This window comes from Nicotiana sylvestris, chromosome 1 (assembly GCF_000393655.2).
Source record: "Nicotiana sylvestris chromosome 1, ASM39365v2, whole genome shotgun sequence".
NCBI lineage: Eukaryota > Viridiplantae > Streptophyta > Magnoliopsida > Solanales > Solanaceae > Nicotiana > Nicotiana sylvestris.
This window is the reverse complement of record NC_091057.1, coordinates 100357767-100378913: the sequence shown is the minus strand read 5'-3', so window position 1 is coordinate 100378913 and position 21147 is coordinate 100357767. Positions and strand designations below refer to the sequence as shown.

At 41.4% G+C, this 21147-nt stretch overlaps 1 protein-coding gene across 1 annotated transcript; it reads right to left on the bottom strand.

Annotated features, from left to right (window-relative positions):
- Positions 1–1901: 1901 nt before the first annotated feature.
- LOC138872583 (uncharacterized) lies at positions 1902–2396 on the bottom strand. Its single transcript, XM_070150865.1, has one exon. It carries the CDS (start codon positions 2394–2396, stop codon positions 1902–1904), a length of 495 nt encoding a protein of 164 aa, XP_070006966.1.
- Between the last annotated feature and the right edge of the window lie 18751 nt (positions 2397–21147).

Genomic DNA, 21147 nt, shown 5'->3' with positions numbered 1-21147 from the left:
AAGAACAAGACTAGGAAGATTATTATTTTTTTTTCAAAAAAAGTTTAAAAATCGACATTAATTTGCTCATAGAGAAGTGGAAAAAGCAACACGGAAAATAAAAACCTAAACCTAAACCTAAACGAACCTAAATCAAAAGAGAGCCTAAACCTAAACACGGATCAAATAATCTTTACATGGATTAATCAAGTCTTCTAAGGTAAGACTATGAGATAAAATCTATGAAGTGCACTGCCACTATATGGCAGAAGTTTAAAAAAAATCCTATGGATAAATTAAAGACAAGTTTCTATAATTAATTATATTCATGGAGGAGTGTAATGGTGCATAGAGGAGTAAAATAAACTATTGGAAAGTATAATGGTTGCATGAAGGAGTGGAAGGGGCTACTGGGATGTGCAATGGATGCATGGAGGAGTGGAAGGGGCTGCTAGGATGTGTAATATCCGTATGGAGGAGCGGATATGGCATTGAGAAGTGTAATGGTTGCATAGGGTCTTTACAAAGAGACTTTAATTCCTATTGGAAAGTGGAATAGCTATTATAATTGAGAGATTATAATCCTCCCTACATATTTTTCATAAAATATGCTAGACCTACATAAAACAATCAAACTGAAAATACTACTACATCTAAGCATAACGATGGATAGGACTCCGACCAAGAAAGCTGTTGAACAACCGCTCCATGGTTCACCAGTTAGTCATAATATTTTGTACCAAGATCTTAAGAGTGACTATAGCAAGCTGAAGCATGAGATTAATGAATTGATTGAGAGGGTGGTTCGTGATTCAAGCATTGATTACCTAAAAAGTGTGATGTTGGAGGAGCATCCCCTAACTTCACTCTATACTATGCTTGACGATATGCCCACACCATTCGTCCAGAATGGAGCTAAGAGCAAATCTATCATTGTTATCACTAGTGATACCGAATCCGCCTCCAAGACCTCAAAGTCTCCTTTCGTGAACCAGAATATTGAGTAGTCCATGGATTATGAAGTTTTATCTCATGTTGTCTTTTTGATTATGGTGATGTTTTTCTAATAGTCTATGAAATTGTCTACCCCTTATGGTGATGTTTTTATTTTTCTTGTTATGTTTTGGTGATGTTATCATGCAATCTAATATTAATGAATGAAATTATTATTATGTTTTGAATCTTTTTTTAATTTTTATATTTTTTATGATCTTTTTCCAGATTACCTGGGGTCTTGTATTAGCAAAAATAGAGTTTGATGATACAACAAAAGGGTATAGAAAACCCTTCAAAAAACAGTGAGGCATAATGATCGTTTGATTCAAGTTAACAAAACAGTCCTATTGTCTTCAATATTGCAACTGTTCGTTTGATGCCTAGAGAAATGAAAGTACTAATAGTAACATTTACATTGAACTACTTAAGTCCTCTAAAATTGGTCAATTTATTTTCCAAATTAATATAGCACATTTAACCTATGACACCAATATTGGACAATAGGAAAATGTATTGTCTATAAATATGAAAATAGTTTAGTACTTCAAGATGCAAAATATAGCACATACTGAACTTATGAAGATAGTTGATGAGTACTTGAAGATAGTTGAGTGCTTATGAATCAATGTGGTACGGATTAAAACAATTTCAAAATGATCACACTTTGGCACTTACAAAGTTCCAACAATATAGACAAATTAAAACATTCAGTTCAGTTCAAAATATATTTTTTTAAAAAAAATTCAAGAGACATATTTTATTTCATTCCAACATGGAGTACAAAAGACAAAGGCTTTGGCATCCTAAATACTCTATTCTACTGAGATTGAATGCGGCAACCAGTAACAAATCAAACTAAACAATCAAACTGATAATAACCAAACTAAACAATAATCAAAAGCTGAACAAAATACTCTTATCAACAATCAAACTGAACAATTTTTTGAAATCTTCATCCCTACAAACAATTCAGCTAACAACACAGATGACATAGCACTTGCTCCAACATCACTTTCATCAACACACAAACTTAAAGATTGTTCTTCACTGTAAACATTTTCTTTTTGGAATTCATTGAATGTTGCTACTGCTTCAACATAAGATTTGTAAGACTTGAAGATGCTTCCTTTGAAACCTATAACCATAGGAGCACATTCACACCAAGAGTTGTATAATCCTAACTTTTTACAACGAAATACCACATACACCTTCGATGCTAATATATTATCAGCTTGGGGTCCATTTCTAAACTCATTAAAAGCTGCTATGGCATCATCATACGTTTTGAAGGCCTTGAACATGCTGCCCTTGACACCAATAACCATAGGAGCACACCGATGCCAAGAGATGTACAATCCAGGCCTCTTACCACGAAACACTACATAAACTTTTGAAGCATTATTCCTCTTCCCGTGGTCCATTCCTTAATCTAACTCTAAGAAAGATAAGAGATGAAGAAAGAGAAAACAAAGATAGAAAAATGGGGGCTGGAAAAGCTTTTTAGGTTTGGCCAAATATATTAAGTATTTAGGGTTAGAAAGTGACCACTTTAATCATAAATACCAGTAGTTTAATTTTTATACGTATTTCCTCTATTATATTATCTGTATATTTTAGTGTATTTTAATTAATTGGTATATTATATGTATATTTTAGTGTATTTAGTATAGTATATGTATATGTGCTTTACAGAAAATGATGAAGCATGCATCTTAGGAAGGTAAGACAATTAAATTAGTGAGAGAGAATTATTGAAAAAAAAAAATTAAAACGAAAAATCTGCCAAAGGGTATATATGAAAAACGAAAATGCACAAATATCCATTATGCCCTCAAAAGCCGTGCGAAGTTACCATTATATCCCCATTCTAGACATTTGGGCCATTCTTGGTTTGTCCAAATATATTTTTCATTTCCCAAAACTAATAAGTAGGCATTTGAATAATTTTTGCATTGAAAAATTAGCATTTGAAGCTAAAATCGAGGAAAACATTATCAAAGTGAAGTTGTCTTTGAACATTAGTTTTACTTGGAAAAAAAGTTGCGAAAGATAAAATTTGGGAGAAAAAACAAACTACTCCCTATGTCTCAATTTATGTGACACTTTTGTTTAAACACAATCATTGACTAATACTTTAAAATATATTTTTTATGATATTGACATGAGAAGAATTGAAATTTATAGTACTTTTTTTTTTATAGTTTTGAATATTTAATTTTAAATTTTAAAATATTGAATTGATCTAATCCAATTCAGTTTCGAAGATTAATTAAACCGACAAAAGCAATTTGAATTGATCTAATCTAATTTAGCTTTGAAGATTAATTAAACTGACAAAAGCGAAAAGTGTCATATAAATTGGGACGAAAGGAGTAGCATTTCACCTAAAATGTATCTTTAAACCAATATTGCATATAACACTTCATATTCGAATTTCAGTATTTGCAATACCGATATACAAACTAGTGTTTACAAATATTGAAATTCGCTATATGCAAATATTAAATTCAGTATATTATTCATGTTCCAACCTGTCTCTTATATAATACAACAACAGAAAAAAGAATGGCTCAACTATGACCAAAATGATTGAATTCTCCTCATTCCATCTCCTTAATACTCCTTTCTTTGACCAAAATGTGTTGAACCTTTTCTGGTAAACTAATTAAATAAATGATAATGAGTAAATTCTAGTTAAATATATTAAATTCGGGATCCAAGATTGGTGGATAGAAATAATATAAAAACCGCATTCAAAGTTATTAAATACTAAGGGGGTATTTAATGATATTGTTATGAATGAATGAGAATATAAGGACAAGCAATAAATATGATGAATGGTAATAAATATAAATAGAGAGAATGATTCAGCCAAATGTTCAGTAAGGTGGATGATTATCCCTCTGACCGTGATGTAAGGTAATCAAACGTGCGAATATAGAAAACTTTATCGGATCTGATGTGAGAAAGCTTGGGACCAACAACAAATCGGATCTTGTGAAAATATATTGTTTGTAGTTACTTCCGAGTCAACTTTTCTAGAGAGAGCTTATCATACAAAATATTACATATCCCTCTCTCTCTCTCTCTCCCTACTTATATGGAACATATCCCTTACCTACTGAAAGTACACGTGCAATTAATATTCTGCAGAATATTCCTTTAAAATATCTTATTGCTAAACTAGCCGTTTTGGCCGATCTGAATGCTCGACCTCGGCCTTAGCTACTCGGCTCGCCAACGTTACTTCTTAAGCATGACCTCGGCCTAATTGATTCTTGATTGTTCCCTTTCAGGCAAGGTCCCCTTAATCAGATTTTGACCTATACAGTTAGTCCCTCCAGCCGTAGGGTTTGTCTTTGGACGAGCTCGATGGGCGAACTTCGCCAGTTGCAATTTTGAGAAATCTGAGCATGTCGGCCGAGAAGTGACCTTTTTATGGTGAGATGATGACATGGAGCTTTAAGAGTCTTATCTGACCGTTACGTCAATCTGAAATGACGTCATTTCATCATGCGTTATTACGACGTATGTTCCTAATATATTACAGCATTTGAGCTTTCTCGATCAGGGTGCCCATATTCTTATAAATAGGGATAGGTATTTCTTACTTGCGTTGTTGCATTTTTTGAAGCTTTTGAAACCCATGCTTTTCCTTCTTTAAATTTCCGGCACCTTTGTTTTCTTTCTCCCTTTAGCGTTTTCTGCCATTGTCATTTTTTTCACTTTTGCATTTCCTTTTCACATACAATCAGAAAATGGCTAGTGCCCCCTCTGATCCTGTAGCTTTAGTTGTGGACATGCCTCCTCGTGAAGAAGGAGCAGCCATGGTAGAAGACAAGAATTTCCCCACCGTGGATGAGATAATTCAACGTTCTGGAAAGGCCAGGTCAGATTTCAAGAACCCACCTGAGGGTGAGCCTGAACCCATCGTTTCTGAGATGGATACAACAACGCTCGTTGCATTTAGGACTAAGTGGCGAATTTCAACCCACGTCGAACTTATCCCTGCTGGTAGCGATGTAGTGCAAGTACATCGCCCAGGGTATGACTCATTTTACGCGTACCCATTCGTTGTCATCTATACACTTCCACTTCCTTCCTTGGCATAGGAATTTTGCCATTATTACGGTGTATGCCCGGCTCAGCTCTCCCCGTACATATACAAACTTCTCCTTATGCTTATCAAGTACGCAAAGCTGGCCAACCATGGTGTTTCTCTCCGCCATCTGTTTCATCTCTTCACCCTAAGTTTTCATAGAGGCACTGATACACCTGCACCACCGTGGGACCAAGGGATTGGTGGTGAAGATGGATGATAAAACCAATCACCATTTTTGGGACAATTTCTTCTATGTGAGAACCGAGCACGTGGTATTAAACCCCAGTGGATTCCGCGAGGAGTGAAACTTTGCTCGTAAGTGTTTTTCTCCCAAATGACTTTGTTGTTTCTTTTTGGTGATCTGATCATTCTCCATTACTCTTTTTGCAGTCGAGGGACCCTCCTTCGTTAGTTGTTGACATTCGCGACTGGGTGAGTTAGATTTTGCCTCACACGGTAGGGATTCACAAGTGGTCGCAGTTTAATGAGAGGTTCGAGCGCAGGCCTGCGACCAGTGAGTCACCTTGCTTTGATCTTATTAATTTCGACCATGGTATCGTCCTTTCTTTCCTTCTGTTTTTAATTTGTCTTTCTTCGTTGGTAGGTTGGAGATCTTCAAGGAGGGCGACACCTCCTACGCTTGATTTTTGCCAGTCAGGTATTTCGGTCGGGCATGTACTCGTTGTGGCTGCAAGTGAGCCTGCTCAGACCGTTGTTACTCCTCGATTCTTGACCTCGCATGGTCCTAGTCGCCAAGATGCTACCCCGCTGGCGGAGGTTTCGGTTTCTACAATGCTTCACTTAGTCGATTAATCGGACCAGGGCGAAGACAAATAGGCTCCGCTGAAAAGACAAAGGATAGAGGTCGATGGAAGGGTGGTTGAAGAGGAGCCGACGGGGGGTGAAACTGAGTTGACCGCAGCTGAGCTGAGGGACAATACAGCCTTGGATGCAGAGACCGTGCCTCCTTCAGACGTGGAGATCACCTCTGTGGAAGAAGGGGAGCAACCAGAAGCGGCTATGATCATTCTTAGGAGAGATCCGTCGACATCAGGGCAGGCCAACATTCCTTTTCGGCTGAGGAGAGGGCAAAGAGTGTGATAGTAGATGATTACGAATCCAGTTCTGCCGTGGACCCTGAGGAAGCGAGCATATTCGACAAAGGGCTTACTCGGGTTGAGGTGAGAACGGATGGGTCCTCTTGTTCGATCGTTATCCCTTTGGACTGTGATCTGTTGGAGGATACGTTGAGCATGGTCCCCTTCTTTGCCCCTCTTTGCTCTATTGCCGAAAATAGGACCCTTCAGGCGCTTCGGGATTCTGACCTGTCATCGGGTATATCTGGGATGGCTTTGAGGGTGAGTTTCTTTCATTATTTCTATGATTTGCATCTTTTTCCTCTTTCTATCTTTACTAATTTTCTTCTTATTCTCTCTTTTTTTAGACTTTTGTTTTGGAGATTGAGAGTTCCTACTGAGAAGAGAGGCGGAAGGTTATTTTTCAGAAGATGGTTTCGAAGTACGTCCGTTATCGTGACAAGTACCGTGAGATGCGTGCATGGTTTAGAGAAGGTGGTAACCTTCAATCCCTTAGAGACAAATTGGGTCATAAGGACGAGGAGCTTGTGCGAACTATTAGTAGATGCAGTGAGCTTGAGGGGTTGCTTAGGCCAAGGATGACGAGCTCGAGGTGAGCAAGAGGGTCGTGGCCGAGTGCGTCGACCTTCAAGCGCAAGTGGCGACCCTACGGGCTGAACTTGAGCAAAGATCAATTAGATTTGTCGGCCTAAGTGGTAAGTTGACTGAGAAAGTGGTAGAGTTGGTGGGGTCGAGGAGGCTTGAGTAGCGGTTGTGGCAAAGGCGGCGACATTAGAGAGCTCTATCCGCGTCCTTAGTTTTGAACGTGCAATGGTTGGGGAAACGGTCGCGCTAAGGGAGATGTGGCTTGATGAGCGAATTGGTGGGCTTGAGAAAGAAGTTCTGAGCCTAAGTGAACAGGTTGCCGCTCTTGAGGCTGAGAAGGCACGGTTGTTGGCTCGACATTCTTCCTCTCATTCTTCTGCTTTCCCCAATGTTACTTGTGATTTACGCGATATGTGGATCCATGATGAGGCAAAGCTAGACATATACAAAAAATTGATGGCGGCGAGGATGGTTCCTGAGGCAAACTTCGAAGATGCCCGTGTTAAAGCACGTGATGCCAGGTGATCGCTGCCAATTCCGCACCACTAATAATTAGAGAGAGAGGGTCGCAATAGCTTTTACCCGATTTGTGGGTCGGGATCGATTTACATAGAGAGCTAGGAATGGAATTGGGTGTCTAATTAGCTTAAGATTGCGTGATTGTTCCAAATTGCACTTCTATTCATTTATGGGTTTTCTTTATACTCTATTATTATCAAACAACAAATTACAGTTGCAACTAGGTTAAGCTAAGATTTAAATGCTACAAGATGTATCTAATGGTTTAAAAGGCACTAGGGTAGTGACTTCCGCCTAGGTGGTCAATTGATGGGTAATTGCATCTAAGGCATGATTGACATGATTGGGGAATATATTATAACTGTTGCTCTATACTACCCACTCTACACCTCTCGGTATAAAGAGTGATTTTGCCCAATTGACTTTCTCAAGACCAATTGGGTATGCATATTTGCCCAAACAACTAGGGTTCACGTCGGGTATTACTCTCTCGAGGTTTAACCCTTTAATTGGGACTATCAAATCTCTTGAGTCCATCCCAATTCCTTGTTGAGTCAATTTCAGAGACTTAGACTCTCTTTCTCAAGAAGAACCCAAGTCAACTTAGCACAAACTAATGTTTGCAACCACTAATTCATAAATTAAACCATGAAATTGACCCAAATAACAAACACTCATAGTCAATCTAGCTCTAAATCACAACACCCATCAATTACCCACACTAGGGTTGAGCCACAACCCTAGCTAATGGGTCTAGCTACGCATGCTTGAAGAGAAAACGGAGATATAGATGAAGATGAACACATATTAATTAATTGCTAAACTAAATACAAAGCTTCAATGATAAAAAGTAAATAAAAATGCCCAAAATGGCTACAAAAGATATTCCCACGAGCGCAGCTGTTGTTCTAAAATGTGTGATACCCTAAAAATCGAAAAAGGATCTATTTATACTAAACTGGAAAATCTGGACAAAATTGCCCCTGCGGGATTAGTGCGGACCGCACAAAATGGTGTGCGGCTGCACTAGGCCCTTGAACTTAAAAAACTTGACTCTCTGAACTCAGACTCCACGGACTGCACAGAATGGACTGCGGTCGCGGAGGCTTCTAGTGCGGTCCGCACAAACTGGACCGCGGACCGCACAGGCTTGAAAGCTCCAACTTCACCCTCTCTGAACCTTGGCTCTGTGGACCGCACAGAATGGTAGTGCGGCCGCATTGCCGTCAGTGCGGACCGTACAAAACCTTCTACGGCCGCACTACCTTAATGCCTGAAATACCAGCTCTCTGAATCTCCCTAGTGCGGACCGCACAAAGTGTAGTGCGGCCGCACTAGGTCTGTTTTTCCTGAGTTTGTCTTATCTTTGGTACTTGTGCAAGTTTCACTCCTTTTGAGCTGATCTTTGACATCTTGTCACTTTGTTGATCCTGCAATCAAGCACAACTTATGAGCCTTTTGGGACTATTTTATATGAATTTATAATCAAAGCAAAAGCAAGAAGGAGTATAAAATGCGTCAAAATCCTAGTTATCAACTCCCCCAAACTTAATCTTTTGCTTGTCCTCAAGCAAATAAAATAAGACCCACCCCTTAAGGGAAAATCCAAGAAATTTTCAGCTGTCCTAAAGCAACCTCAACTAGCATCAATTGAGACTAACAATTGCCCTCAACACACATGAGTCATTAACAACATTTAACCTTTGAAACATCATGGATTAAGTGCGACACAAGAGCATCAAGAGTTGACTCAACACATCAAGGAACTCTTTCAATTACTTTGGTCATTGTGGAACCCAAACTCACACATCCTCAACTCTCCCTAAGCAAACCTTACCTTTAGAATAGTGGCACGCAAAATGAGGTTAATGGAAATTCACTCATCTCTCTCAAGAAAAAGTCACAAGCCCGGCTCTAAGCACCATATGCTTGCCCCTTATGTGAGTATCCACTAATGTAAGCTTCATTCAACTAAAGATCATATAGGACTTTTGTGGAGACATTGTGAAGGCTTTTGGTTCAGGGTAGGAAATGTTTTGGTCTAAGTGGGTTCCATCTTCCTTAAGCACTTCTTTTGATTCATTTGGCATCCATTCACTTGACTCTTTGAGTCATTTTCACTTCTTTCTAAGGGGTTAGAGAGACACATTGTCACTCTTTCTTATGCATTTCAAACCTTTTTCTCCTCTTTCAACTTTCCACACCTTTCATTCTTTGTTTTTCTTGAATCCCTTTTATTCTTTTTCAATTTGAACATTCTTTTTGTCTTTTTGCTTTTCTTTCTTTTTCATTGCCTTTCCTTTTCTTCATTTTTGTGCCCTTTTACCACTTTGTTGCAATCCTCATCCCTCCCCCCAACTTATACTTTTATCATGTGCTAAAGGAAAGATCGGGTGCCAAGAGAGGGTATCTTTTAGAACGGGTATATGCTTGTATCATGGTTCTTGAAAGAAAAAGGTCTAAGGCTCAAAAGGGTTAACTAGGGATCTTATCATTGGTAGGCTGTGGAATTGTTCAACTATCATTTGGATCAAGGAGAGCCTATAATCATGTCTTTAGTCAAAATTCACTTAGGATTTCGCCTCAACAAACATTCAGGGCAAGTTCTAGACCAATGGCTCGGGACTTGGATTTGCAATTCAATTACTTACTACACAAGCTAAGGGATCGCTAAAGACATAGAGTCGGGGGGCCCACAACGACCTTATATACGATTTGAGAACATAATGGTCCTAAAAAATCACTTGATGATTATAGGTCAACATAAGAGTCTCAAGGTCACAACTTTTACCATCCTAAACACAATAATTTGTTTTTGACCATGAGATCAAAGGCAAATGTGCTAGGCCTAAGTGAAGCTTTGCTTGAGGCACCCTTAACTACTAATTACTAAAAACAAAAAGAAAAACAGACTCAAACCCTTAAGAAGGTTATCACGCCATCCATCATTGCGAAGAGCCACCCGGTTCACACAACACTCCACTTTGGAAAGAACCGTGACATTAAGAAAACCAAAGGCTTATTGAAAACGTCCAAAACAAAACAAAAAGCTACGAACATCAATAAGAAGCTAAAAATGAAAACTTTTGCGGAAAATAGAATGAATATATACAAGAGGGGATTTGAATATACAATTGATGGGATGAATATGTACAATGAAACGTAACTTTATATATAGACCCAAAGTAAAATAAAAGTGCGATAAATGTAACTAAATATCAAATTATATACATACCAAAGATGAAAAATCAAGAAAGCATAAAAATGTATCAATATATATACAGTCATCCACCAAATGAATAGTAGGGCCTACCCCCTCAAATGAAAGCTGGCATTGTCCCCAATGACAACTAGTCTAAATAAGCACCAAAAAGATAAAGAAAAAGGATATAGAAGACTCCCTAAGCCATGTCTGTTTGTATAGGATCATGGGTGGCCCCTGGGTCCTCTGTGTGCTTGGGAACCTCAGACTGGTTCCCGGTGGTCTTCTCCTCTGCTACTAGGACCTGGGCCTGGACCTCGACAGGCTCTGGAACTGGTACATCCTGTGGCTGACGGGAGGAAGTCTCCGGTGGGTCCGCCAACTGGATGATAGCTTCATCAGCTCTAGGAATCCTCCTCTTCCTCTTCGGAGGCCTCTGTGACTGCTTCGACTGTGGGTGAGTTGTTGGCACTAGGTCATCAAGCAACAAGTCTAAAGGCAGCTGATCCGCCTTTAGTCTATCTATATCAGCTCGAAACACCTTTACTGACTCTTTGGAGGCCCGTGTCTTCCTTAACTTCTTGTGCTCCTGAGAAAGCTCTTTGAGAGACTTGCTATGTGAATCAACTGCCTTTGAGAGTGCAGCCTGAGTATCGAGGATCTTCTTCTGGTTGTCAAGTATCTCCTTGAGCGCATCCTCTATCGACTATGGCACCTGTGGAGCTGGGGGAACCGATTGAGCCTCTATAGTGGTAGTCAAAATGGATAACTTGGATGAGGCAGACTGCATCCAGTTGTTGATACTTAAAAGTGCCTGGCTCAGACGGTGGGCAGTAATAGGATGGGCCCGGGTAGATGGGATCACCGGGCCTGCTGATGTGGATGGGCCAGGAGGAATGGCTGAGGATATGGATAGACCGGGATGGATATCTATAGATGTGGAGGTATGCTCAGCAGAAGCCACTACCTCAACTAGCTCCTCAGACTGGCCAATTGGAGCAGTAGTTGGTACTTTGTAGTTCTTGCTCTTGGGGTTGTCATCCCCCTTCATGCTATACTAGGAAAATGGGTCTGTTGCCTTGACCTTGATGTCATATGTCCTCTTGTCCACTTCTAGGTCCTAGAAGTACTCAATGAGGACATTGGGGAAAGGGTAGTTCCGGTCATGCTCCGCACCCACTATCGTGATAATCCGGGATATCACATTCCCCACATTTATGGGGTGCCCCGCCATAATCGAAGCAACTAATACAGCCCGGTGGAGAGGAAAGGTGTTGTCATGAGTGGTAGGGTCCAACCGGCTGCAAACAAAAGTCTCCCATCCCCTCGCTTCAAAGTTCAAGGTCCGTCTCAATATTTTGACCCCAGCAGTCAACCAATCGGGGACGGTACCTGGGATTGCCAGGTACTGTGCTAGCCATGGATAGACCTCCTCGCCCATCTCCATATTCACCATATACAGAGTCTCATCCTCCTCATTGAAGCCTAGATATTCATTAATCGACTTTCCATCAAATAACACCTTGAGGTTCCGAACCTTGGTCACTTTGGAGCCCTTTTGATGTGGGCTACATTGCAATAAAACTCCTTGACCAAGTGTTCGTTGGAGTCCACACAAGAATCTAGGAAGTGATCCCAACCCACTCTAGTTCTAAATTATCTCTGCACGTTGGGGTTGTGGGGTAGTAAGTCTGTGTCAATGAAACTCCGCTCCAGTATCAACTTTCTCACCGGCCACCACTCCCTAAACTTATGGTATGCCACTTCACTTACAAACCTATCCTCCCAAGCTTTGGGTTTCCTAGTTCTAGCAACTCCTCCCACCTGAGGCACACCCCCTCCTTCTACTTCCTCATCTCCCTGTATATCCTCCTCACCTCCTCCTGCACCCTCCCCGGATAATGAAGCTGTGGGAGAGGTGGAGTATTCCCCACTACCGACTACTGATCCCTCAGACGACCCAGAAGAAACATGTGTTGGTGCTTGGTATGTGGGTGATGGTGGAAGAGTCTCTCAATCGATGCCTCTCCGGCCAGTCATGGATGTATTCAGGTATAGAATCTGAAGAGATTTCCCGAGAGGGCTCGTACTAACTCCCCGACATGTCAATGGCCCTGTCAGCTGCTTTTATGGCCTTTCTCATATTCTTGATGTTTTGCCTCGCTTGGGCAGTGAGTCATACCATTTTCTACTTCCCACCCCGGGAGGATACACCTCTGCCGGGTTGTTTCGAGCATTATCCTCGTTGTTTAACCATGATCTACAAGCACAATCAAATAAACTTGTTAGTATCAGTTGTAGCATTATAGAAGCAGTGAAAATTCAGTGTTGCAGAACATGGGAACATAGTTGCAGAAGTCCTCAGAAGTCCCCAGTGCGAACCACACAAAATGGAGTGCGGCCGCACAGGAGCCAGTGCGGTCCGCACAAAATGGTGGTGCGGTCCGCACAGATATGGGGTTCAGACTACCCATTCTCTGTATCTAACCAGTGCGGGCAGCATAAAACAGTGGTGCGGCCGCACAGGGGCCAGTGCAGTCCACACAAAATGTAGTACAGCCGCACTGTCCAAGGTTCAGCTTCCCAGAAGTTCATTAGTGTGGTCCGCACAAAATGGTACTGCAGACTATACTAAGGCACCGCGGACCGCACAAAAATGACTGCGGTCCGTACTGAGTGCCCAGAAGTGGCACTGAGTTAGGGTTCATGAGTTTTTTCCTTTACGTCCATTTTTCAACCTAATTAGAGTCCCTAGATGATTACCCAGCCTATTACACTAATTAAGTCCTCATAAATTCAAAATTTAACTACTCTAGCCTAGGCAATTGAAATAAATACGGGAGGAAGAAGAACAGAAGCTAAAAAACAAAAATTAAACAAAATTACAAAATTAAACAAGGAAAAGGAAGATTTTGTTACCAGATTATGAGATGAAGTGAAACTAATCAATGACAAGCAAGTAATTACGATCAAATGCAAGGGATGAACATTATTAGTATGCTCTGAGAGTTAAAATTTCGAAAAGGGAAACAGGAGACCCTCAAGGTCTATTTATAGAAAAGCCCCTGGGGCCCAGTCTCACCTACCAATGCGGACTGCACAAAATGGACCACGGTCCGCACTGAACTGTTTTGTTCAAGTTTGAGAAGGCAACACTTTGCGGTCCGCACAAAATGGATTGCGGCCGTAGAGGTCCACCGCGAACCGCACAAAATGTAGTGCAGCCGCGGTGGCAAACCTTTAGAGAGGCTGCATTTTACCCACACCAGTGCGGTCCGCACAAAATGTACTGCGGCTGCACTGGCAACTTTAGAGACCTGTGCATTTTTTCCACTATGTCTTGCACTGCATCAACACAACACTGTAACATCTCACAACCAGTTAGCCCAAAAATTAATACTATACTTCAAAGAAAATCAAAGAAAGCAAGAAGAAAAACACATGGGTTGCCTCCCAATAAGCGCCTGATTTAACGTCGCGGTACGACGCAGGTTACCATCACATCATTTGAAATGAAGAAGTGCCACCAAGTGGCTGTCATTAATTTTCCCAAGATAATGCTTGACCAGGTACCCATTAACTCTAAAGACTTCACCATTTTTGTTCTTTAAATTAAGAGCACCAAAAGGGGTTACAAACACAACTTCAAACGGTCCACTCCATTTGGATTTGAGCTTTCCCGGAAACAGACATAATAGAGAGTTGAACAAGAGAACTAAATCACCTACTTTTAACTCCTTTCCACGAGCATATTTATCATGAATGTACTTCATCTTGTCCTATACAAGGACGAACTGGAGTAGGCATGGAATTTAAATTCATCAAGTTCATTAAGCTACTCCACACGAAGATTGGCTGCAACATACCATTCCAAATTCAACTTCCTCAAAGCCCACATGGCCTTGTGCTCTAATTCAATCGGTAGATGGCAAGCTTTCCCAAACACCAATCGATACGGAGACATACCAATAAGAGTCTTGAAAGCCATCCTATAAGCCCATAGAGCGTCATCCAGCTTCTTCGACCAATCGGTCCTATTTGCATTGACCGTCTTTGACAATATGCTTTGATTTCCCGGTTGGAGACTTCCACTTAACCACTTTCTTGAGGGTGATAGTGAGTAGAAACTTTGTGATTGATACCGTACTTAGAAAGCAACGTGTCGAAAGCTTTATTGCAAAAATGAGATCCCCCATCACTAATAATCGCACGAGGAGTGCCAAACCTTGTGAAAATGCTCTTCTTAAGAAATGCAACAACACTCCGGGCTTCATTGTTAGGCAAAGCCACGGCTTTAACCCATTTTGAGACATAGTCAACTGCCACGAGAATGTAAGTATTCCCACAAGAGCTAACAAATGGACCCGTAAAATCGATGCCCCAAACATCAAAGATATCCACTTCAAGAATGGTATTGAGAGGCATCTCATCCCTTTTTGAAATTCCACCCGCTCTTTGGCATTCGTCACACCTCTTCACAAAATCACCCACATCTTTGAACAAGGTTGGCCAATAGAACCCACAACTAAGAACTTTCGAGGCGGTCCTCACCCCACCGTGATGGCCACCATAGGGTGAGGAATGGCAAGCGTCTAAGATACTCAATTGTTCTTCCTCCGGGACACACCTACGAATCACACCATCCGTGAAAATCTTGAACAAGTATGGCTCATCCCAATAGAAATCCAAACTATCCCACTTGGGCTTCTTCCTTTGGTCAAAAGAGAGCTCACACAGGATTATTCCGGCCACAAGGTAATTGGCAGCATCGGTAAACCATGGCATATCATTCATTAACATCGCAAGGAGTTGTTCGTCGGGAAATGAATCATTGATCTCAAGGCCATCACAAGGCCTCCCTCCTCCTCCAAACGGGACAAGTGGTCCGCCACTTGGTTCTCACTACCTTTCCGGTCCACAATTTCTAGATCAAACTCTTGAAGTAGTAACACCCACCGCATCAATCTTGCCTTAGAGTCTTTCTTTGCCATCAATTACCTAAGAGCGTCATGATCGGTGTACACTATGACCTTGGCCCCCATAAGATACGGTCGGAACTTTTCCATTGCAAACACTATGGCCAACAACTCTTTTTCGGTAACCGTGTAGTTCCTTTGAGCCTAATTCATGGTCTTGCTTGCGTAGTACACCGGATGAAACATCTTGTTAACCTTTTGACCCAAAATAGCCCCAACCACAATGTCACTTGCATCACACATGAGCTTGAAAGGCAAGCTCCAATTTGGTGCGGTAATGATTGGGGTAGTGGTCAACTTAAGCTTGAGAAGCTCAAATGCTTGCATACATCCCTCATCGAACACAAACTTTGCATCCTTTTCTAGTAGCTTGCATAAGGGGTTTACCACCTTTGAAAAATCTTTTATAAACCTCTGGTAGAACCCTGCGTGCCCAAGAAAACTCCTTACCCCCTTGACGGAAATGGGGGGAGGAAGCCTTGAAATTACCTCTATCTTGGCTTTGTCAACTTCAATACCACGCTTTGAAATCTTGTGGCCCAACACTATGCCTTCCTCCACCATAAAGTTGCATTTCTCCCAATTGAGGACAAGATTGGTTTCTTCACAACGGGCCAACACCCAATCAAGATTCTTCAAGTATTCATCAAATGAGTCCCCCACAACACTAAAATCGTCCATGAACACCTCCAAAATGTCTTCCACCATATCGGTGAAAATGGCCATCATACACCGCTGAAATGTAGCCGATGCATTACACAACCCAAAAGGCATCCTAGAGAAAGCAAATGTTCCATACAAACAAGTGAATGTGGTCTTTTCCTGATCTTCTGGAGCAATCAAGATTTGATTATACCCCGAGTATCCATCCAAAAAGCAATAAAAGGCACGCCCGCAAGGAGATCAAGCATTTGGTCAAAGAATGGCAATGGGAAATGATCCTTGCGGGTCACTTTGTTCAGCTTCCGGTAGTCCATGCATACCTACCATCCAGTAACTATCTGAGTGGGAATAAGTTCATTGTTGTCATTTGTCACCACAGTCATACCACCCTTTTTTGGTACACATTACACTGGAGAAGTCCACGAGCTATCGGAAATGGGATACACAACCCCGGCATCCAACCACTTGATCACCTCCTTTTTCACAACCTCTTGCATTGCCTCGTTCAATCTTCTTTGATGCTCCAAGTAAGGTTTTGCATCATCCTCCAAGATAATTTTGTGCATACAGAAAGCGGGGCTTATTCCCCGAATGTCAGCCAAAGTTCATCCAATTGCCCTTTGAAACACCACCAAAGTGGCCTCAACCTACATGTTAGTAAGGTAAGAAGAAAAAATAACTGGTGAAGTAGAGTGTGAGCCTAAGAACTCATACATGAGGTGTGGATGAAGTGGTTTCAACTCCAACACTGGTGGCTCTTCAATTGATGGTTTTGTTGGTGGAGTTTTCCGGTTTTCAAGATCCAAAGACAATTTTCTAGGCTCATAGGAATAAGAGCCCATCCCATGTAAGGCATTCACGCACTCCACTCTGCTTGCATCATCATTGACATCAAGATTTAATAGCAAGACCTCAAGGGGGTCCTTCACGTTGATTATAGCACTGGTGTCATCCATAATCATAGTTGTGACAAGGTTTACAAATGAGCACACCTCGGTGCTATTGGGTTGCTTCATAGATTTGCAAATATGAAAGACGACCTTTTCATCTCCCACTCGAAAAGTGAGCTCACCCGCTTCAATATCAACCAATGCCTTCCCTGTCTCAAGGAAAGGCCTCCCTAAAATGATAGGGACCTCATAGTCCACTTCACAGTCCAAAATCACAAAGTCGGCTGGCAATATGAATTTGTCCACCCGGACAAGCACGTCATCAATAATGACCAAAGGTCGCTTCATCGATCGAACCGCCATTTGTAACCTCATGGAAGTCGGTCTAGGTTGCCCAATACCCAAAGTTTTGAAGACTGAGTAAGGCATCAGATTGATACTAGCTCCCAAGTCACATAAAGCCTTGGCAAAATTCGCACTCCCAATGGTACAAGGAATGGTGAAAGCACCGATATCTTCAAGCTTCGGGGCCATTAAATGCACTATAGCACTAACTTGGTGAGTCATCTTTATAGTTTCACAATCCATAGAACGTTTCTTTGTGACCAAGTCTTTCATGAATTTTGCATAGCCCGACATTTGTTCAAGTGCCTCCACCAAAGGCACATTAATAGATAAGCTCTTCATCATGTCAATGAACTTTTTAAACTGATTATCATTCTTTTTCTTCGTGAGCCTTTAAGGATAAGGTGGAGGTGGCCTTGGCAAAGGTGCCTTGGTTTTAGGTACAACCGGCTCCGACATGTCAATTATCTGTTCCCTAGACGGGTTCACATCATTTTGAGTTTTCATCTCGACTTCTTGAATATCATTCCTAACTTCATTGTTCATATTTTGATCAACCACTTCTTCAACTACCAAAGGAACTTTGTCATCTTGCAACTCAACATCATCATCTACGACTTGCTTTTGCTTAGAGGCATTCACATCACCACCTCTCCCGCTTCTTGTTATAACCACCATAACATGATTGTTCCCACCCTTTGGGTTCACTACCGTATCACTTGGTAGAGCACCCTTCGGGCGAGAATTCAATAACTGAGAGATTTGGCCTAATTGCACCTCCAAGTTCCGGATAGAGGTATTGTGAGAAGCTAACTGTGCATCAGAATCCGCATTCTTCTTCATCATCTGCTCGAACACCATTTCAATTCTACCCATATCATTACCCGAAGAACTAGGACCTTGAGATGGAAATGGTGGTGGATTGTTCGGTTGTTGGTACATTGGGGTCCTTTGAAAGCCTTGCCCCCGGTTTCCTTGGTTTCTATTGTTCCATCCTCCTTGATTATTATTGCCACCCCAATTATTGTTATTACCATTCCAATTCCCATGGTTGCCTTGATTGTTGTTCTTATTTCCCCAGTTGTTGTTTTGATTGTTGTTCCCCTAATTACCACTGTTTTGTTGTTGATTGCCCCAATTGCCTTGAGGTCTCCATTGTTGTTGGTTAGAAGAGTTGCCCCGTTGGCCTTGATAGTTGTTTACATATTGAACCTCTTCACTTTGGTCATCATAACTGTCATTTTGAAACCCATCACATCCATTATCAAATTGCTCATAATTCCCTTGGTTTTGTTGCCTTCTTTGCCTTCTCTTGTTCACAAGCATATTAACACCCTCCATGGCATTCACTTGGCAAGGATTTTTGGACTTGTTGCAACTGCACCTTAGCCAATTGATTCATAGTATTTGTCAACTCCGCTATAGCTTGCCCATGGTTATGTAATTCCTTGTGCAAATGAATAACCGAAGGGTCACCTTAAGGTACATTGGCTCTACTTTTCCATACAGAAGAAGTGTCAGCCATCTCATCAAGTACATCACATGCCTCATCATACGACAACTTCATAAAGTTGCCCCCGGTAAGTTGGTTCACTATGCATTGATTTTTTGTATTGAAGACCCAGTAGAAAGTTTGTTGGATCATAGCGTCGGTCATATCATTGTTGGGTCATTCTTTCACCGTCGTTCTATACCTCTCCCAAATCTCATGCAAAGGTTCCGTAGGCTCTTGCTTGAAAGCCAATATCTCATCTCCAAGTACTGCCATATGCCCGGGTGAAAAGAATTTAGCAATGAATTTATCCGCCAACTCATCCCAAGTTGTGATAGAATGGTTGGGAAGTCTCTCGAGCCAATCTAATGCCTTCCCCCGAAGTGATAATGGGAAAAGTCTCACCCTAAGAGCATCGTCGGACACATTCGTCTGTTTGCTCCCCCAGCATGTATCCACGAACCCCTTGAGATGTTTGTAGGCATTTTGATCCGCAGCGCCCGTGACGTACCCACGCTGCTCAAATAAGGTCAACATCATATTAGTTATCTGAAAGTTGCCCGCCCAGATTCTGGGTGGGACAATAGCACTTGCATAGCCTTGGTTCGGTAATACTCTGGGAGCCACTCTTGGAGGTTGCAAAGGAGGGTCTGGAATATTGTCATTTGGATTAGCATTGGCATTTCAGCCTCTACGTTGTCCTTAAGGTACAAGAGACACCTCATCTTGTTCAACATCATCTACCTCCTCCCCCATAATCACGTTTCCAAGAGAGTCATTAGCATTGTTCAAAGCCATATTGGTACCCAAATAGTGACACAAACAAGTAAGTAACAAAGAAGGAAAGAAGAACAATACACAAAACTAACTAAATAGATAGCCAAAACCGTTAGCTCCCCGGCAACGGCGCCAAAAAGTGATCGATGCCAACTCTGCACCACTAATAAGTAGCGAGAGAGGGTCGCAATAGCTTTTACCCGATTTGTGGGTCGGGATCGATTTTCACAGAGAGCTAGGAATGGAATTGGGTGTCTAATTAGCTTAAGATTGCGTGATTGTTCCAAATTGCACTTCTATTAATTTTTGGGTTTTCTTTATACTCTACTATTATCAAACTATAAATTACAATTGCAACTAGGTTAAGCTAAGAGTTAAATGCTACAAGTTGTATCTAATGGTTTAAAAGGCACTAGGGTAGTGACTTCCGCCTAGGTGGCCAATTGACGGGTAATTGCATCTATGACACGATTGATATGATTAGGGAATATATTATAACCGTTACTCTATACTACCCACTTTACACCTCTCGGTATAAAGAGTGATTTTGCCCAATTGACTTTCTCAAGACCAATTGGGTATGCATATTTGCCAAAACAACTAGGGTTCAAGTCGGGTATTACTCTCTCGAGGTTTAACCCTTTAATTGGGATTAATGCTGTATGGTGGGTCGGGCTGGGACCAGGATCGGGCCGGGCCCGCGGTCCTAACGGGATAAACGGGTCTGGCGGGCCGGTCCCTAATAGTGCAAAAAGCCCGTGGCGGGCCGGGTATGGCAAAAAGGCCCACGAGCCCGGGACCGGCTGGCGGGCCTGGGCCGGTCTTACCGGGCCTAACGGCTACTTTTTTTTAAAAAAAAATTTAAAAAAAACCAACGGTCAAAAATTAAAATTATAGCCGTTGGGCTGCAATTTTGACAGTTTGGAAGTTTAAAAAATAGCCATTTGGCCCCCAAACTTTATATAATTACACTTTTTCCCAATTCTCAACTATAAATACCCCCTCATTCTTTCATTTTTACTCACCAATTCATCAATCTCTCTCAATCTCTCTACTATAATTGCTTATTTTATTGTTGAAATTTCGTGAAAAATTGTGAAGTTGGTGAATTGAAGTATTCAAGTCTTCAATGATTTTCAATTTTCAAGAAGTTGTTCGGCAATTCGGTAAACGCGTTCCAACTCTTAAGTTTTAATATTATAGTTTTGTTAGTTTTATTTAGTATAATTATAATTAATATGGCATTTTCTTTGAAAAATATTTTTGGTGGTAAGGGTAAAGCTAAAATTGGTGAAAGTAGTGGCCAACCTACTACCCTTCCCCCGGCTCCCCGACCCAGACCTGGTAGACGTCCTGCTGCTCCTATTATTCTTGATAGTGATAACCCCTGTTTTCAATTTTTCGATAGTCAATTTTGCCATAATGTTGCACCAGGTGAAAATTTAGATGATGAAACTATGAATGCTCTTTATCCTAATGAAACTATCTTTGAAAATGAGGATGAAGATGAAACCCAACCGGATT